The following is a 19,432-nucleotide window of genomic DNA, read 5'->3' as shown; positions in this document are numbered from 1 at the left end:
CAGTTTCAGGCTAAGAGTTTCATCATTTTTATTCATTCATGGGATATGGTTCACTGGATGGGCCAGGACTCATTGCCCATCCCTGTGCCTTCGGGAAGGTGGTGCTGAGCTGACTTCTTGAAACACTGCAGTCCATGCACTGTGGATAGGCCCACAATGCTATTAGGAAGAGAATTCCATAATTTTGACCAAGCAATGCTGAAGGAATGGTGATATATTTCCAAGTCAATGGTGGGTTGAGCTTATTCACAGATTTAATATCCATTCTTCTGTAGTGAACCTTTATTTCTGCCTTTTACACGGTTCATCTGAGAAAGATTACTCACCTCTGACCCTACTCCAAGCCATTTACTACTTAAACTCGTATACATTTATCCAACCTCTCCAAGAGTTAATTACTGGGAAGAGACTAGGAAAACTTTTACAGAAACTCTTTCTAAATGATTGCTGCAAGCTGCAACAACTTTTGTAAATGTATTTTTCACCTGGTGCCACTCCTCTGCCTTTTCTCAGAAGCCCTATAAATATGACCTTTGCGATAATGATCCAATTATCTTTTGAAAGCTCCAATTGACTGAACTTCCACTGCATTCTCAGGCACCGCAATCAAAAAGTTAAACATTCAATGTGTAAAATATATTTTCTCATGTTTCGCCATTGCTTCTTTTGCCAATTACCATAAATTCATGCCTTCTGGTTCTTGATCCTTCCACTGTTGGGAACAATTTCTCTCTGTCTACTCTTATCAGACTCCTCATGATTTTGAAAACTTCCATAACAGTTCCTGTCAATCTTTTCTTCTCCCTGCTAAATATCCCACCTTCTCCAATCTAGCTGTATAATTTAAGATTTTCATTCCTGGAAACAATCTTGTGAACGTTTTCTACTCCCTGTCTGACTCCTTCATATTTTTTCTAAAGAACTGGACACAATACTCTAGCTGAGGCCAAACCAGTTTTTTAATGCAGGTTTAGCAATAACTTTCCACAGATGCTGCCAGACCTGCTGAACTTTGAGTAATTTCTGTTTTTGTTTCTGATTTCCAGCATCCGCATTTCTTTTGGTTTTTATTAAAACACAACATTGCAGCCATAGGTAAAAGATAGAAAATAGAGTTTAAAAAAAAACAAAAACAGTTTAAAACAGGCAAAGGTATTACTTTGCTTCATTGTTAATTCACCTTGTGGAGTCCTCGGCAGTCAAGCATTGCTGTGAGCTGATGCAAATTGGATTCAGATTTATTCAGAAGCAGCTGTATCCCAAGAAGGTCCTTCTGAGAAGGCAGAATTTTTAGTCAGACAATTTGACTAAATCTAACAATTGTAGTTTGAGCTGACGAATGAATTATTCGGGTTTATGTTTTTTTGGCAAAAGAGTGACAGGAGGATGTGCTCAATGACCTGTGTCCATGTCATTGTTATTCAGTTGTAACTTTGTTTCTTTTTTATATGTGAATAACATCTGAGACATTCAGATGAATTATCAAAATTATGAAGAATTTCAAAGACAAACAGGTATAGATTAGTGTACAGGCCAATAAATACATGAAATTCAAGACAATTGGGAGGTATAATTGATAAATCTATTGGTAAAAGATACAGATTCCTATGTTTTACATGTAATAGTGGAGAGGACAAAAGCAAACAGGTATTACATTATTACAAATTATTGGATTGGTGATGTTTATAATGGTGTCCAATTTTACAATCATGCTTTGGGAAAGACAACAAGGCCATGAAACAGCATGAAAGATTAAACCAAAAGACCATTAAATAAAGGGGTGGAATTAGGCCATTCAGCCCATCCAGTCTGCTCCATCATTTGATTATGGCTGATATGTTTCTCAACTTTGTTCTCCTGTCTTTTCCACATAACCCTTGATACCCTTACCAATCAAGAACCCATCTATCTCACTCTTAAAGTCTTCTAATAACTTGACCTTCATAGCCTTCCGCAGCAATGAGTCCTATAGATTCACCACCCAATGACTCAAGAAATTCTTCTATCTCAGTTCGAAAGCGTCATCCCTTAACTCCGAGATTGAGCACTCAGGGCTGAGTCTCTCCTACTAGTTAAAATATCTTCCCCATGTCCATTATATACAGGCCTCTCAGTATTCTGCAAGTTTCAATGAGATCCTCACCTCATCAATTGAAACACCATTGAGTAAAGACCCAGAGTCCTCAAACACTCCTTATATGACAAGCCCTTCAGTCTCAAGATCATTCTTGTGAATCTCCTCTGGACCCCCTCCAATGTTAGCACATCCTTCCTTAGATACAGGGCCCAAAACCGTCTCATTAGAGCCTTATAGGGCCTCAGCAGTATATAGAATTATAGAGCTGTACAGCACAGAAACAGATCCTTCGGTCCAACTCGACCATGCCAATGGATATCCTAAATTAATCTAGTCCCATTTGCCAGCATTTGGCTCATATCCCTCTAAACCCTTCCTATTCATGTACCAATTTACATTATATCCACCTTCAGACCTTTCAGCTTCCCCAGCACTTTCTCCTTGGTAATGGCCACTACGCTCACATCTGCCCCCTGACTTGAAGTTCTGGTATGAATCCACTCTTGCTATTGCTTCTCCACTGTCTTCTCTGCTAGGCTCCCCTTCCAATCAACTCTGGTAAGCTCCTACATTATGTCTTTGTAATTAGCTTTACTCAAGATTTACTGAAATCATTTGGAGGGATGACAGGGTTTAGTTTGGAGAGAAATATAGAAGAGTTCCAATCTCTCAGTATCAGAAATAAAATGTAGAGTTACTCAATAGCTCAGTTAGTTCATTAAGAAAAAAAAGCAAATCTATGCTGCAAATTGAAAAAGCCCTTGGTTCATATAGCAATCAATGCAATTAGCCTATTTCAGCTAAGGAACCCCAAGAATCATAACACTGATATAGTATAGAGGTGGACATAGCAACACAGCATAAGCAATCATATACATATAGCAAGAGAAGCCATTGTAGGTGATGCTTTGGCTATGATTGGACAGTGAGAGTAGAACAGGGTGACAACATGTTCAAGGATTCAGTCATAGTAAGACTAAGAAACACAATCAAGGCTTTACAAAAAGCAATTTTATCTCCTACCTTTGCCATTGGGAAAACTGGCACAGCAATGTACATCATTCCCTGGATTTGTCGATCCATGGCAGTCAAAGATCGTTGGAAACTTGAAAGAATCTATACAAGGGAAAAGATTGAGTTGAACAGAATTTTTAAAAAAAATCACTTTCTGCTTTTAATTTCCAAGTCCATGTTCAGTTTTTAGTTTTACATGTTTTATTTCATGTTTCAATGTGAACAACTTAGGTAATGACTGAAAACTAAACCTCTTCCCAAAATAAATCAAGCTTCAAATTGAACAGATATAAACATGAATTGACAGAAAAAATTCTTTTAGCTCATAAAGCTTCTTTTTAGCTCATATAATTGTGATATCTTGTGTATCAAAGTATACACACTTTATCCCTCACCATTTCAAATCTACTGCCAATGAAATTGGCACAACAGAAACTTACAATATGGAAAGCGCGCTGTTCAGCCCATCACACCAATGCCAGCTTTCTTGAAGGTACCATCTCATTATCCCACCTCTTTTACTTTTCAAATGTATTGACATATAAAATATTGAATTCAGTCTTCACTTGTGTGATTGGAACAGATAACTGCTTAATTTTATCTAATTTCGTAAAAATTGAGTCAATATAAAATATTGCAAACCTTTTGAAATGGGTTACTTATGCTGTGGCTGCAATACAGGTAGTAATGTACTACATCTGTAATCAAAACAAATAAACATCAGTTAGAAGAACTCCCATAGCCCAACTATAAAACATCTATTATGTGATGAAACTGTGCTTGAGTATGTACATTTTTTAGGACGTTCAACTGCTTTGAAGTCAGATTCTTGACATATGTACAACTAAATCTAAAAATTATAGTTTCAGCTGATGGATGAATTGTTTGGGTTTCATTTTATTTGCCAAAAAGACACAGGACGATGTGCTCAACAACCTGTGTTCATATCATTATTATTCACAGAACCCCTTCAGTATGAAAGCAGGCCATTCGGCCCACCAAGTCCACACCAACCCTCCGAAGAGTGTCCCACCCAGACCCACTCCCTACTCTGTCATTGTGACCCTGCATTTCCCACAGCCAATCCACCTAGTCTGCACATCACTCGACACTGTGGAGCAACTTGGCATGGCCAATCCATCTAACCTGCACATTTTTTGACCGTGGGAGGAAATGGGAGCACCTAGAGAAAACCCACGCAGAAATGGGGAGAATGTGCAAACTCCACACAGAGAGTCACCTGAAGCTAAAACCGAACCTGGGTCCCTGGCACTGTGAGGCAGCAGTGCTAGCCACTGAACCACCGAACCACCATGCTATACAGTTCTAGCTTGATTTCCTTCTCATATATGAATAACATTTGAGACAATCAGGTGAACTGTCAAAATTACAAAGAGGACAAACAGACATATTTATCTGTCTGTGCACGAATCTATGAAATTTGAAACAATTGGGAAGACAATTTGTCAAATCTATTGATAAAAGATACAAACTCCTATGTTTTACACATAATGGTGGAGAGGATAAAAGCAAACAGGGATTACATGTTCACAAATTATTGGATTGGCTTCAGTTGTAATATTGTGTCCATTCTGGCAATCTTGCTTTGGGAAAGACAGTGAGGCCATGAAGAGCATATGGAAAGATTCACTGAAATCATACTGAGGGGTGAGAAATTTTAGTTTGGACAGGAAACTGCTACTCGTTTTACTGACAAAAACAATGAACCTGTAATCACTATTATCAAAGTGATGAAGAACTTCGACAAATGTGAGTCTGGCTGGACGGGAAGTGAAGTGAAGTGAAGTGGGGCAAAGGTAGGTCTGGCAAGGTCAAAGGAATGTGGGGAACCTTGATCTGGAGCTTCCAGACAACAATGCAGATCATATTTAAAAGGTCAAAGAGCCCAAAATAAGCTGCTCAGGTTAAAGGTTGCAAATTTTAAGAACGTTTTCCATGTAAAGCTCCTTACTTACATATTGCCTCCTCTGACCTATTGAGACTGCAAGTTCTGCTCTGTCAAAGCTCTCCACTGCTACCTTGAAGGTCGTGCTGCTTTCAGACATTCTTTGCTGCCCCCCAACACAGAATGTGGCAGTGTCCAATTTCCCTCCCCACACAGAACGGTCAGAATCCCCTCTCCAGAACTCTCAAACCTGCTTGGAAGCACCCACACCTCTTCAGGCTTGCTTGGACACACTCCTGGGACTTTCTGGACTCTCCCCATCTCTCTTGGGCCTGTGACGAAACTACTTGTCCTGCTCCCCCCCCCGCCAGAAGCTGGATCTCTCCTGACTACTTGGTCTGCCTGGAGCACCTTGTTTCCTCAGGAACATGGCAGACTGAAGCCCAGACTTGCGCCTGTGGGTGCTATTGTCAGACGTGACGCATCCTCACAAGCCCAACCAGCCACCTGCTTAAGTTAGGCAATTCTTGGAGCACAGTGACAGCCAGTTCTCCCTTGTGGCTGATTGTTTACATGTTGCACTGGCTTGGGACTGTGAATGCACAGAATCTCTGTTGCTCCCTGGAGAAATTGAGGTCTAATGGCAACCAGGGAAGACCACACCTGGGAGAGCCACCCTTCAGGACAAACCCAGGAAACTTTGAATGGGTCGTCATCCTGGTTCCCACAGATGAAAAGTTATCATTTACTGTCTCAGGTCATGTAGAATGACTTAAGCAACAGGATTAGAAAGTGACTGATCTGCAGAACTGTTTTCCCATATCAGTTGCCAACTTTGAAGGAAGGAAGGGGAAGAGAAAAGATGCATTTTGTTTTTGAAGAGTGTGGAAGTTTACCTGAATTAATTTTATTCTGGGTCATATTCATGATGAACTTGTCTGGAGCCACGCAGAAATCACTGATCCCCTGAAATATGAAAGTTAAAAATTATAATGACAGAAAAAAAATCAGACACTGCTGTTTCATTCAGGAAAAAAAATGAAGTGGAAATAAGTAGGATCAACAATGCTGAATACTATCAAACTCATACATTGCTTTTAAAATGTGTTGTAAATCTACCTCCCCAGGTTTTGAGTTTACCATATTACAAATTGGAAAATTTCTATATCAAAACATAGGTGAAAACTAGGGACAATGGTGCATTTCCTTCCAGACCTTGAACTACAGCATGTTAGCATTCTGATGCTGTATATGAATAAAAAAAATCTTTTTCACACAATGAGTGGCTTGGGTCTGGATTGCACTGATTGGAAGTGTGTTGGAGGCAGCTTCAATTCAGGCAGTCAAGAGAGTATTAAATGATCGTTTCTTTTCGCATAATCTGCAAAGGTATGTGGAAAAGGCAGGAGAATGGCACTAATTCATGACACTAATTTGGAGAGCCATGCAGGCATGATGGGCTGAATGGCCTCCTTCTGCCTGTAACACTCCTGCGATTCCACGATTCTGTGCAGCTTTTATTTGTTAGGAGTAACAGAGGAGTCAATGAGAGTTTTTACTGTTGCGAAGTTGGGTAGAGTACTTGTGGATTGGAAGGCAAGACATCAGAATCTGGTGTTTGTAAACTGTTGGTGTGTGTAAAATACTATGGGGAAAGAAGTCTGTGGTCCCTTTAAGATGATGTGCTTTATCTATGCTTAGAGATTCAAAAAGGATGTCTGTGAGTTTGCAGGTGCACAGAGTACCTGAACTGAAACATTGGTATCAAAAGGCTGTACTGACAGCAGGCAAAGCAGCATTTTTACCAAGACAACAGGTTTTTGAATTTAGCCAATTAATTTAAACCAGACCCTTAGATACCAGAAACCATTTAAATTTAAATCTGATAGTTTTGACAACATACAATAGGACCAATCTTATTGTAAGAAAGTGATATGTCATCAAGGGTATAAAAGACGAGGGCTTTTGGAAAATTGGGGAAGAGCCAACTGCCATCTGCCAAGAGAACAGCTTTCAGTTCTAAAAGAAAGAATCACTGGCTCTCACAGAATTCTCTAAGCCTAAGAGCAAGCTCCATCTAAATTAAAGGTACCTATGGCACAAATAGTTAATGTTCCTGACAAAATAATTCATCAGAGAAGACACAGCACATTCCAGAATACATAACCTGGCTGTAATTTTGAGAGACTAAATTCTAATTTTTAAAAGTTTTATTTTATATAAGTGTGACTGGTATTTATTGGAACAGCATACCATTATAATTTTGTTTTATTCGGGAATAGGTAATAGTTAGAAGGGATTTATTTGGTTTGTTAATAGTTTATTTAGTGTGTTCACTGTTAGAGTTAGATAAATAAATTATTTGTTGATTATAAAGAGTGTGTCAGAGGTTTTTTTTATTTAACCACCCCTTTATAACAGATTGGGGGCTCTTTTGACAGATTATAGGGTGAAGTTCACCTCTTTGGGTGTTTCGGTTTTAGTTATCAGGCGGGGAGGGTGTCAACATCCGCTTTATAACATCATATTTTCCTTTTTAAAAACCATTTAAATCTAACTATTTTAATTTCCTCATAATCCTTTTAAATTGGCACATCCTAATAAAACAATTCTCAGTACAAAAGAAATCTAGCAACACCACTAAAAACTTGTTTGGAGTAGAATGTGGAGCAAAGCAAGTGAAGCTCCAAGATTAACAGGCTATGCCTAAAATTGCATTCTGCGCAAAAAAATTCCAGTCAGAAATAGGTTAATAAGATACCCAAGAAATAATCTGTATCCACATCTGGCAACTGGAGGAGGATGTAAATAAGATGTTTCCCTTGGCTGGTAATTCTGGAACTAGGGGATATAATAACGAGGTCTTTCACCCAAAGGGTTTAAACTTTTGCAATTCTCTAACCGAGGGGGCTGTGGAAGCTCAACATTTGAGCATGTTCAAGACAGAAATCGATAGACATCATGTGATACAATGATGGCATTGATGTCGATGATCAGGCACGGTCTAATCTATTGATGGAGCACGTTCAATGGGCTGAATGGTCTATTCCAGGTTCCTATGTTTCTAAGTATTTTGGCAACACATGGTATCAAAATTGCCACGGTACTAAGGCTTAGTATAGCAAATTGTATGATGAAAGAAGCTAAACTTCTATTAATAACCTCAATTCATAAAAAAAACAGCAGCACCAGCAATGCAGTAAAATGTCTCAAGGCGGCTGACAGTAACACAAGCAGATAAAAGTTGACATGAACCAAAGAAAAGGACACGATGACAAATGACTATCACATAAATACGCAGCAGTAAAACACAAAATAATAAGATCATCCACTTGTATTTTCAGAAGGTACTTGATCAAGTTACATACGCAGTACTTTTGACAGAAGTCAAAGATTTTAAAAATTAACAATTCAGAGAAGTGGATTTCTTTTAAAGTTATTCACTGGATGAGAGCGTCATTGGCTAGGCAGCATTTATTACCCATCCCTAATTGCCCAGAGGGCAGTTCAGAGTCAACCACATTGCTGTGGGTCTGGAGTCACATGTAGGCCAGATCAGGTAAGGATGGCAGTTTCCTTCCCTAACGGACATTAGTGATCCAGATGGGTTTTTCCTGACAATCAACACAGGGTTCATGGTCATCATTAGATGCTTAATTCCAGATTTTTTTTTATTGAATTCAAATTCCACCATCTGCCGTGGCAGGATTTGAACCCGGGTCCCCAGAACGTTATCTGGGTCTCTGGATTAACAGTCCAGCAATAATGCCACTCGGCCACTGCCTCCTTAGAAACAGCTTGGCACTAGGAAGCAATAGTCAATGAAGGCAATCGAAAACCAAGCTGTTCAAGTGAAATTCCAGAGGATTACAATGTGGTCACAATTTAATTATTTTTGCCTATTTCAGGGAACTTTGAAAAAATTTTGGGAAAGTTTGTGAAAGGTAGCAGATGACTAAATATTGGTGGTATCAGAAAAGGTGGAGATGTCATAGAGTCATATAGCACGGAAACAGACCCTTCGGTCCAACCAGTCCATGCCGAACATAATCCCAAACTAGTCCCACCTGCCTGCTCCTGGCCTATATCCCTCCAAATCTTTCTTATTCATATATCCATCCAAATATCTTTTACACGTTGTAATTGTACCTACATCCACTACTTCATCAGGGAGTTCATTCCACACGCTCTCCTCTCATCTTAAAAATGTGCCCCCTAGTCTTGAAATTCCCCATCTTAAGGAAAAGACAACTACCATCAACCGTATCTCTACCTCTCATTATTTTATAAACATCTATCAGGTCTCTCAACCTCCTATGCTCCAGTTGAAAAAATACCAACCTATCCAACCTTTCCTTATATATTGAATTTAGCTAATTCCTTTCGTGTACTTATGTAGAATATATTGTCAGGAAACTAAATACATTGCCTGGCCTCAACAAGCATGTACTTTTATTCAATGTGAAGGATAAATAAGCAATCAGGAAAAATATTCGCAGACCCTAATCTTAAAAACTGAATTATTGGCAAGGTCTCACCAGATATTTCCAAAACCAGGCAGTTCACATTTTATGGATCAAGTTCTAATTTTGTTGAAATGTTAGAATTTCTCTTTCCATTTTAATATTTAGAAGCTACTTTCCACAACCTTTTACTTCTAGATGTAAAAGTGTTATAATTATTCCTGTTCCAGAAAGGTAACTGGAGAAAGCAGTTGTAAATGTCATTCTGAAGTTACCGTAGATCACAGCTTATAAGTCGATCTTTGCCCCCTCCAAAAATACTTTTAAAATAAGGGTCAATTTATTTGTGGAGTGTAAAACATGAACTACTGGTCTGGGTGGTCGCCATTTTGAGATGTGAAAAAAACATAACATTAGTAATATATATTAAATTAATATGAAATGGTTTATTGAATAAATTAATTGCAAAACAGTAAATTTTACCCTAATGAAAGTACTTTAACACTGGGTAATTCATTGTCTTCAGCATCCAACCCAAAGAATTCATCGAAACATTCCGAGTCACTTTGGTTGTGCATAATCATAAGGATCCCTTTTTGGATCACTTTTGGTGAGTTTATTTTCTCTCCATCCATTGAATTGGATATTCTCCATTTTTTGAACGTGTTAATGAAACTTGATGTACTAATAACATCCCAGTATTTGATAATGAAACCATACAAAACTTCAAACAGGGCACCGTGTATATTTCCACTCTTTGTGAAGATTTCTCGTCTGTCAACCATTCACCTCTTCCATTAGGTGCAAACATGATCCTTGAATGGCTTGTTGAAGCACACATGCAAAGGTTGAACTATTTATATTAGAGGTCCAGTGTTACAACTGGTGAGGAGGGATCACAACTTCAGTCACTTTGGTGGTCATGAAGTTGTATTTTCTTTTTCTTTATAAGCATGCAGGCACAACACTTCAATTAAACTTAGTTAATCATCAAAAATGAAGATGAGGCAACTATAAGGCTTTCTCGAGTGAAAGAGAGTTCAGTTTTAATACCTACTATCCTGAAAAAATAAGAAAATATGATTTGGAAGGTAAACACACAAAAGCAGGTAATTAGCTTATAAAGGGAAGTTTGAGTAGGAAGAATGGTGTCTAGTACAGACAGGATGATAAAGGCAAATGCAATTACAGATCTTGTGCTTTCTCTGGGATTGTAACATTGAAAAGACTCGAGTGCAACTATTCGATTTGATATTGATTTGATTATGTACCTAGTATGTTATGATCTGCCTGTACTGCATGCAAAACAAAACTTTTCACTATACCTAGGTAAATACAACAATAATAAATCAAATCAAAAAACTATTCAGCTGCTGTCCTGTTTCAGTGGCAAAGTCTGCAGTGGAGAGTTCTCAGTGAATGATTAACCAGTGCTGGTTTCTGCGAGTGAGAGTGAAAGAGAAAGAAGAACTTCCAGTATCTATGGTTTTACAAGCCCATGTTGTTTTCTCTCAATTTGAGCTCAAAGGCTGCTGTGATATTCTGTTCTGGTGTCTGTCTTTGTTTCATTTCAAGCTGGATACATTTAGGCAACTTTTGTCTCTCAACGTATGAATCTACCATCCATGTATGAACAAAACAAGAGATGAGAATTTCTTGAAGCCTCATTAATTTTCAGTGCCTTGTGTTTAAGAGGGTACCTCTGAGGCAGCCGATTTTGTGATGCATGTGCATTGCCTGGCCTGGTCAGGTGATCACAGCAGTTATTTTAACTTAGTAGCATCCTTTTTAGAACCACTTTTAGTCTATGGAAGTCTTGAGTGTTAAATGATGAAAGTTGTATGTTGACAGTGCTTTTCACTATGATCATAACACCTATTATAACTGTAATGTGGGTGTTATTTCATTGCAAGCACATCCTGACCTCATCAGTTATATGTAATCTGGCCGTGTCCAACACCCATTCTCTGCACTCTTTATCAATGGGATGCATATTCCACACATTATTGATCTGTAACTTCACTCCATCCTTTTCCATCCAACCAATGTCATGAACATGCACAAAAACACCTGCAAGGAGCTTGATGTTTTACTTGGTTTTATGTTTGAGAATTACTATAGGCTCTAATTTTTTTCAGTTGTCGATGCAGGCTTGCATTACAGCGAACCTTGTTTATTTGTGTTTTGTTGCTAGAACTATTTTTGAATGTTGCTGCTCCACACTTTGGACACTGAGCATATCGAAAGTCACAGCAGTTTCATCCATGTTGTCAATCGGATTTAGTGAATGCTTGTGTGTTTGCCGCTTCTGGTGAACCATTGGAAACCAATGTTTTCGTCATCAAGGCCACTCTGAACAATCTTGGTCTTTTGTTGCAATACCATTTGGTTTAGTTTTATAAAACAGCTGCATCAATTGGCTGTCAGTCTGAAATCTTTGTTGGATTCAGAGTTTGATTTGGCACACGTGCCTGCGTTTACTGTATATATAATCCATTTCTGCTGAGGATGGATCTAATCTGATGATTTTTGATACATTCTTCTCAACATCAGGACAGTGGTTGCTCCCTGCTTGCATGGTACATTTAGATCTGGGAATCTTCTTCAGGCTAAACAATCATTGTTTGAGTCTGCAAATGTTACGACTATTAGCTCGACAGCGTCTTTGTACTTCATTCATTTTGTATTTGTTACTCACCATGCCACATACGGTATGCTCCACCAATGACAAAAGCAGAAATTGCTGGAAAAGATCAGGAGGTCTGGCAGCATATGTGGAGAGAAATCAGAGTTAACGTTTCAGGTCCAGTGACCCTTCTTATGAACTGGAGTTTTTCCAGCAATATCTGTTTTTGTTTCTGATTTCCAGTTCTTTTGGCACTTTATGCAGTATGCTCCATGTTGCTGTATCTTAAAACTCTCACACGTCTGCTCCACAACATACCATGTCATCTGCTTGAACATATAAGCTGTCAAAACTTGAGGCCAACTATTAATGTAAATGTAGCATTTTGTAACCAAAAAGGGCGTTTGGCTTATAAAATGACTATATGCAAGAGAATGATTTTTTTTGCTGGAAAAGGAAATGAGTTGTCTTACATGCTGGGTTGGCCTAAATGCTGAGATGTACGCTTCTTAAAATTATGTCTCCAAACTTTTCAAGCTTACAGGAAAATCTATACATTAAAAATGTATGTGTGGCATGCATTTTGAAAATAAACTTTAATTCTTGCATCAGAGTTTTGATTCACACACATAACATTGAAACTGCCTAAGTTCATGCGAAAGAGGAGCTGAAAGAGAAGGAAGAAAAGATTTAATTTTTCAAAATACAGTGAAAAGTATTGTTTTGCCTGCCAACCAGACAAATCATACCTTACTAGAGAAAATCAGGATAATAGAACAAAATGCAGAATATAGTGTTACAGCTACAGAGAAAGTGCAGAAAAATATCAACTCTAATATGTGAGAGATCCATTCATAAGTCTGATAACGGCGGGGAAGCAGCTATTAGAAAAAAGGGCAAGAAAGAATGGAAGGAAAACAAAGGCAAGAATTCAAAGAATTTGATCTACATATCACAACAGAAGCAACACCAACCATTGACCAATGACATTCTCAAAATCGGCTTTATACTACTATTGTAGAATGTGATAGAAAAGATACACATTTTGAAAAGCTGCAGAATCAATTAGTAGTCAGGAATCAGCTATTTTAGTAGAATAAGATTGAGCAGAATTTATATGAACAGACCATGAAGGGAATTACAATAATGATGGAGAGAAAATGCATTATTTTTTTAAAACCCAGCTCTCAGAAAATGTAAAAAGATTCACTCAACACTTAATGAACAAGTTTACATTTCAGCTCTGCATTTAGAGGCCAAGCGCCATCACATCCAAATCCATTTAGAAAGTGTAATTGGCCCACAGAGAAAGGGGTTGGCTGAAATACCAATCAAACAGTAGATCTTCACTGAACAACATGATTTCAATCAATCAATTGACTTCAGTTCCTGGCAGTAATCTGTTTATCAGATTGATCATCTGACAGGCCTGTAGGTGGGGGATGGAATAAATAAAGGAAATCACTTTGTATCAATACAGAAGATTGCAATGAATATCTGAAGAACTTCAATTGAAGTAAATACATTCAAGTGGCAACTGGCAACTGACTGAAATATATCTTTCAGTGTTCATTGTTACTGAACGAATTGCAGAAAATTGTTACCATTTGTCTGACGTTAATAAAAGCTGTTATAAATCTGGAATAAATCCACAATTTAGCACTCAATGTTTCATCATTATAGAACCTTGAATTAGATCTGCTGTCTGCAGTGTTATGCTTTCGGCTGAATGCCCAATTTTATGTGGAGTGAAATATTAACATCTATTGAAGTGAATTAGGAATATAAAGAACATAATTCTTCACCTTTAGCCAGAATTGAACTTGTTTGTCCAGCTTACTGCGTGTCCATATATGACTTCTACATGATTGCAAAATGTACAGTTACACTATAACCTCTTTGATCCTCTATGAATTCCTTTCTTGAATATAAGGGCTGTTCTGATTGTCATTTAAAACTACGTGGATAAAACCAGACTCCAGAAACAAGTGAAAACAAACCCTGAAATGTTTGTGAATAGTGTTGAAAGACAATCTTGTCTGATAAATTGTTGGCAGCTTAGAACTTGCAAGATTTGGAAAAATGTTTTTAGTTGAATTAACACCAGCTAAGCAATGATATCTACAGGAACTTGAAATAAATTTTATCCAAATTGCTGCACCTACATCTTCCTGGCTTTGTTATGTTGAACTACTGAAACAAGCATTGATTTTTCAAGGATCACAGGCAACAAATAGTTTTGAAATATAAGTGAACATTGCCACCTTTTGATCTAAAACTAGGAAATGGAGTCCAATTTGAAACACATCATGATGCAAATAGACTGAAAACAACCAATGCTGGAGATCACAGCAGGACAGACAGCATCCATGGAGAGAGACCAAGCTAACACTTCCAGTCTAGACAACCCTTCATCTTGCTCTGTCTTCATGGATGCTGCCTGACCTGCTGTGATCTCCAGCATCGGTTGTTTTCAGTACAGATTCCAACATCTGCGGTAATTTGCTCCTACATAATGCATGAAATAGATGACCTATTAACAAAGAAATTGGTACCTGCAAGCAACCGAGCAAACCTACAAACTCTATGAGAAAAATAAACCTTTGACAAACAAAATTTCCACTGCAGAGTGCACACTCACTGTCTCTTTCCTGTATTCCTTTCCTAAGTATTTTTCCATGTTTAGCTTTTCCTGTACACCTTCCTACTGTGGGCAGCAAAAGCCAAAAACTTGTAGGCTTAGGTGTTTGGTCAAATTACAGACAAAAGCAGCTGCAACTCAGTCAGCAGAGAAAAAGAGTATAAGGAACAAGGAAGATGTGCAGAAGAGTGACAACCATTTAGTTTGGGATGTAGCAGCAATGACAAAACATTATCTTGGGGGCCAGATCCAAAGATACTTCGGTAGGTGGCTGTCTACAGGGGGAAGGGCAGCTTGCATTTTAAAAACAAGCTGTTCAGAGCCTGGGTCTCTCATGTGTTTCAAATCTTGCTTTCCTTCGATCCCTGAAACAAAGCCTGGGATAAAACATGCACTCTGTTGAGAAACAAGCACCTCTGAAAACACAAGCAATAAAAGGAAGCTTATCTGCCACTGTTTTTTTAGGGAAATATTTTTTGTGTTTAATTGCAGGTAGAACTATCAGCTCCTTTTTCCAGCAGCCACATTGTGTGTTTGGCATAAAACAGTAGCTCCCAACCTTTTCAGTATCAAGGCACACTTCGATGAAACAAACAATTACAAGGCACACCAACTTTTTCAGCTGAATTGATTACTCATAAATGTCACCTTTACTTGCTTTGATTAAGACTCAATTGGAATGGAGATACCGAGTAAAAGGTGAGGCTCCCCTCCAGCCTCCTCACTCTCGACCTGCCATCCATCCAGCCGCCTCTCACAACACGCCCATTTGCAGATGTCGCCATTCCTTTATCTCTCATACTTAGCTATCTAGCTTCCCCTTAAATGCATTTACGCCCTCTGGGTCACAAGAGTCCAGGTTCAAGCCGCACTCGGCCTGAGGCTGCAGTGCAGTAATGGGGGTGTGCTGCACTGTCTATTGGTTGGAATGTTAAGCCAAGATCCTGATTGCATGTGGAAATGGGTGGAAATGAAAGATTTCATGGCACAAGTTCAAAGAACACGGGGGTTATCTCCGATAGCCTGGCCAAGATTGATGCCTCAATCAACATCACAAAAACAGGTCTTCTGGTCATTATCGCATTGCTGCTTGCTGAGTACAAGGTGACTGCTGCATTTCCTATATTACGCTTCATTGATTGCAAAAGGCTTTGAAATGTCAGATGCTCATGAAAAACATGTAACATAAGCCTTTCATTTGTTCTCTATTCACCTCAACTACTTCTTGTGAAAGCATGCAGCTCACCGATTCCTGAATCGCTTAATCGATTAATTAGCTTTTAGTTACCACTAATTACTTTGGCTGAAGTGCGCTGCACTCTGAAGCCAGCACCCAGAGTATTGTTACCTCCTGAATTGGATCCCTATAAATTTCTAAGTACAAATGGGGTTAACCAGACAGTCAAGTCAATAAATCATGGTCACCCCCTCCTCAGCTCATCTCCTCTAGGCACTGCAAAAAGTGCCGATGCCACATTTCTTCTCCATTTGTAGCTGGACTGTAGATGCCTGGAAGGGGTTTAACTGTAAAGCACATCACTTTCTGATCAAATCATCAGATGCGGATAAGCACCAAATTCCAGATATTGACCAAAAGAATACAAATTGGTCAATTTCTCCCTTCTTGAGCTTGGGTGCATTGATGCCATGCTTGATTAGTTACTGCAGAGCTTGGCTTTTTCGTTTTTTTAAGAAAAGACCCTGAGACTAGTAAAATCTGTCATAAAACTGAACAACTTGAACCGTGATAAACCAGGTCAGCCCAGCTTTGGTCTGTGGCCTGTATTTTGCTCATCAATTTCAGATTCATTTCCACGAAATACATTCCAGTCAAAAGCATTAAAATCTGCGCTACTTAAAACGATCAACATAAACATAAAAAACTAGAACATGAATACCGGAAAGGATCTGAATTAGATTTTCATCTAAAGCACAATTTGTTTTGAGGATTTACAGGTCACATGAGTTATTCTTCAAAATAACTGCAAACCTACAAGGTGCATTGTGGTCTGAAGGGTTGTCAAATTAAATCAACCATTTCCAGAATTGTAGTGACGGCTTCTGCAGACTGAGTTCACTGCTGATCACATCATTTTGTGAAGCCTTGGCAGCAGGGAGGCTAATGTATCTGATTTGACATGTATAGCCTTTTGAATTGAGGCAACTATCTGGAAGATGAAAAATAGGCAGGCACTTTATTCGAGATGGAACAGAAAGCTTAAAATTGAAAAACACTGTCAGCTTTTGTTCAGCTGCTAGCAGTCTGGCAGGAATCACTGAGGGGAGGGAAAGAGGAGCTATATGTTCCCTTCTGCTAGGAAATAAATAATTAAACATGTATGTGCATGTACGTAGTAAGGGTAGGGAAAAACACTTTTTCTTACATGGAACGTAGAACAGTACAACACAGGATCGGGCCCTTCGACACAATATGTCTGCACTGACCATGATCCATTCTAAACTAATCACATCTGCCTGTACATGGTCAATACCCTTCTATTGTCTGCTTGTACATGGTCAATACCCTTCTATTATCTGCCTGTACATGTGTCTGTCTAAATGTCTTTAAAACATTGGTATCATATTTGCTTCTATCAGCTCCCCTGGCAGTGCGTTCCAGGCACCTACCACTTTCTGTAAGAAAAACTTGTATCGCACATCTCTGTTTAACTTTTGCCCTCTCACTTTAGACCTATGCACCCTAGTATTTGACATTTCCACCCTAGGACAAAGATTCTGACTATCCACTCGCCTCTCATAATTTTATATACTTATGTCTGGTCACCCCTCAACCTCCGATGCTGTACCGAAAACAATCCAAGTTTATCTAACCTCTCCTTATTGCTAATACATTCCAATCCAGGCAATGTTCTGGTACACCTTTTTTACACCCTGTCCAAAGCCTCCACATCTTTCCTATACTGTGACAACCAGGTGGCACACAATTCTCCAAATGTGGCCTAACTAAAGCTTTAAACTACAGCTGCAATATGACGGACCAACTTTTATACTCAGTACCCTGGCTGATGAAGATAAGCGTACTATATACCTTTCAGGGAGGTATGGACTTGCACTCCAAGATCTCCTGTATATCAATGCTCCTAAGGGTCCTCCCTTTCACTGTACATTTTCTTCTTGCATTTGACCCCCCAAAATGCATCACCTCATACTTAAACTTCATCTGCCATTTCTCCACCAAGCTTTTCAACTGGTCTATATCTTGCTATACGCTTTAACAATCTTCCTTACTATCCACAACTCCACCAATTTTGATGCCTTTTGCAAACTTACTAATCTGACCACCTACATTTTCATTCAAATTATTTATATATATACGACAAATAACAGAGGTCTCGGCACTGATCCTTGTGAAACACCACGGGTCACAGATCGAGTCAGAAAAACATCTCTCTGCAGCCACCTCTGTCCTCTATGACCAAGCCACTTTTGCATCCAACTTAACAACTCACTGTGGATCCCATGTGACTTAATCTTCTGGATCAGCTATCATGAGAGACCTTGTCAAATACTTTGGTAATGTCCATGTAGACAACATCTACTGCTCTACCCTCATCAATCACCTTTGTCACTTCCTCAAAAAACTCAATCAGACTTGTGAGACAAGACCTCCCTCGCACAAAGCCACACTGATGGATCAATTCTTTTCCCAATGCAAGAAAATCATGTCTCTAAGAATCTTCTCCAATAGTCTCCTTACCAGCCTATAATTTCCTGGATTATCCCTGATGCTTTTCTTAAACAAAGGAACAACAATGGATATTCTCCAGTCTGTGGGACCTCACCTGTGGCTAAAGAGGATACAAAGACCCTTGTCAAGGCCCCAGCAATCTCTTCTCTTGTCTTTCAAGATAACCAACATCTCCTTCTTAATATCGACATACCCCAGAATATCAACTTACCCCTCCCTAATGTGGCCATCATCCATGTCCCTCTCCTTGGTGAATACCGATGCAAAGTACTCACTAAGGACCTCACCCACTTCCTCGTGCTCCACACATAAGTTCCTTCCTTTATTCTTGAGTGGACCCACCCTTTCCCTCATTGCCCTCTTGCTCCTAATATACATACAAAATGCCTTGAGATTATCCTTAATCCTGCTTGTCAAGGACACTTCATGGCCCCTTTTAGCCCTCCTAATTTCTTGTTTAAGTTTTTTCCTGCTTTCTTTATAATTGTCAGAACAGATGTGAAGAAGAGTCACTGGACTTGAAGCATTAACTCTGCTTTCTCTCCACAGATGCTGCCCGACCTGCTGAGTTTGCCCAGCGATTTCAGATTTTGTTTCAGATTTCCAGTACCCACAGTTCTTGATTTTATCACAGGTGCTGACGTCAGGACTGAGAGTGAGGTCCAGCTTCTGTCTGGGCAGGAATCGGCTGGCTACACAATTGTCCTGCAGCCAGACAGTTAACAAATGACAAACGGAGAGGCCAATCTGTGGCAGTGTGCTTCTTCTACTCAAGTGGGGTGGCATGGTGGCTCAGTGGTTAGCACTGCTGCCTCACAGCGCCAGGGACCAGGTTTGATTCTAAATCAGGCGACTGTCTGTGTGGAGTTTGCACATGTCTGCGTGGGCTTCCTCCAGGTGCTCTGGCTTACTCCCACTGTCCAAAGATGTGCAGGTTAGGTGGATTGGCCATGCTAAATTACCCATAGTGTCCAGGGATGTATAGATTAGGCGGAT

The 19,432-nt window shown here is 39.2% G+C and overlaps 2 protein-coding genes across 4 annotated transcripts in view; both read right to left on the bottom strand.

Annotated features, from left to right (window-relative positions):
• The window catches only part of rpl38 (ribosomal protein L38), a 474,590-nt gene that overhangs the window by 345,851 nt on the left and 109,307 nt on the right, over positions 1 to 19,432 (bottom strand). The gene's annotated exons all lie outside the window — the stretch shown is intronic.
• Positions 1 to 19,432, bottom strand: part of ttyh2 (tweety family member 2) — a 119,536-nt gene that overhangs the window by 22,782 nt on the left and 77,322 nt on the right. For 2 of the 3 annotated variants that reach the window (XM_048611023.1, XM_048611025.1), the window contains 4 exons: positions 5,894 to 5,963; positions 3,734 to 3,789; positions 3,101 to 3,193; positions 1,181 to 1,273 (listed from right to left, as the gene is read on the bottom strand). In XM_048611023.1, the coding sequence (XP_048466980.1) occupies positions 1,181 to 1,273; positions 3,101 to 3,193; positions 3,734 to 3,789; positions 5,894 to 5,963 (312 nt within the window). The remainder of the gene's footprint in view (positions 1 to 1,180; positions 1,274 to 3,100; positions 3,194 to 3,733; positions 3,790 to 5,893; positions 5,964 to 19,432) is intronic. The other variant, XM_048611024.1, reaches the window with a different exon arrangement.

Source organism: Rhincodon typus, chromosome 23 (genome assembly GCF_021869965.1).
Source record: "Rhincodon typus isolate 14 chromosome 23, sRhiTyp1.1, whole genome shotgun sequence".
In the NCBI taxonomy this organism is placed as follows: Eukaryota; Metazoa; Chordata; class Chondrichthyes; order Orectolobiformes; family Rhincodontidae; genus Rhincodon; species Rhincodon typus.
The sequence above is the reverse complement of the archived record's forward strand: the minus strand, read 5'-3'. Positions and strand labels throughout refer to the sequence as shown.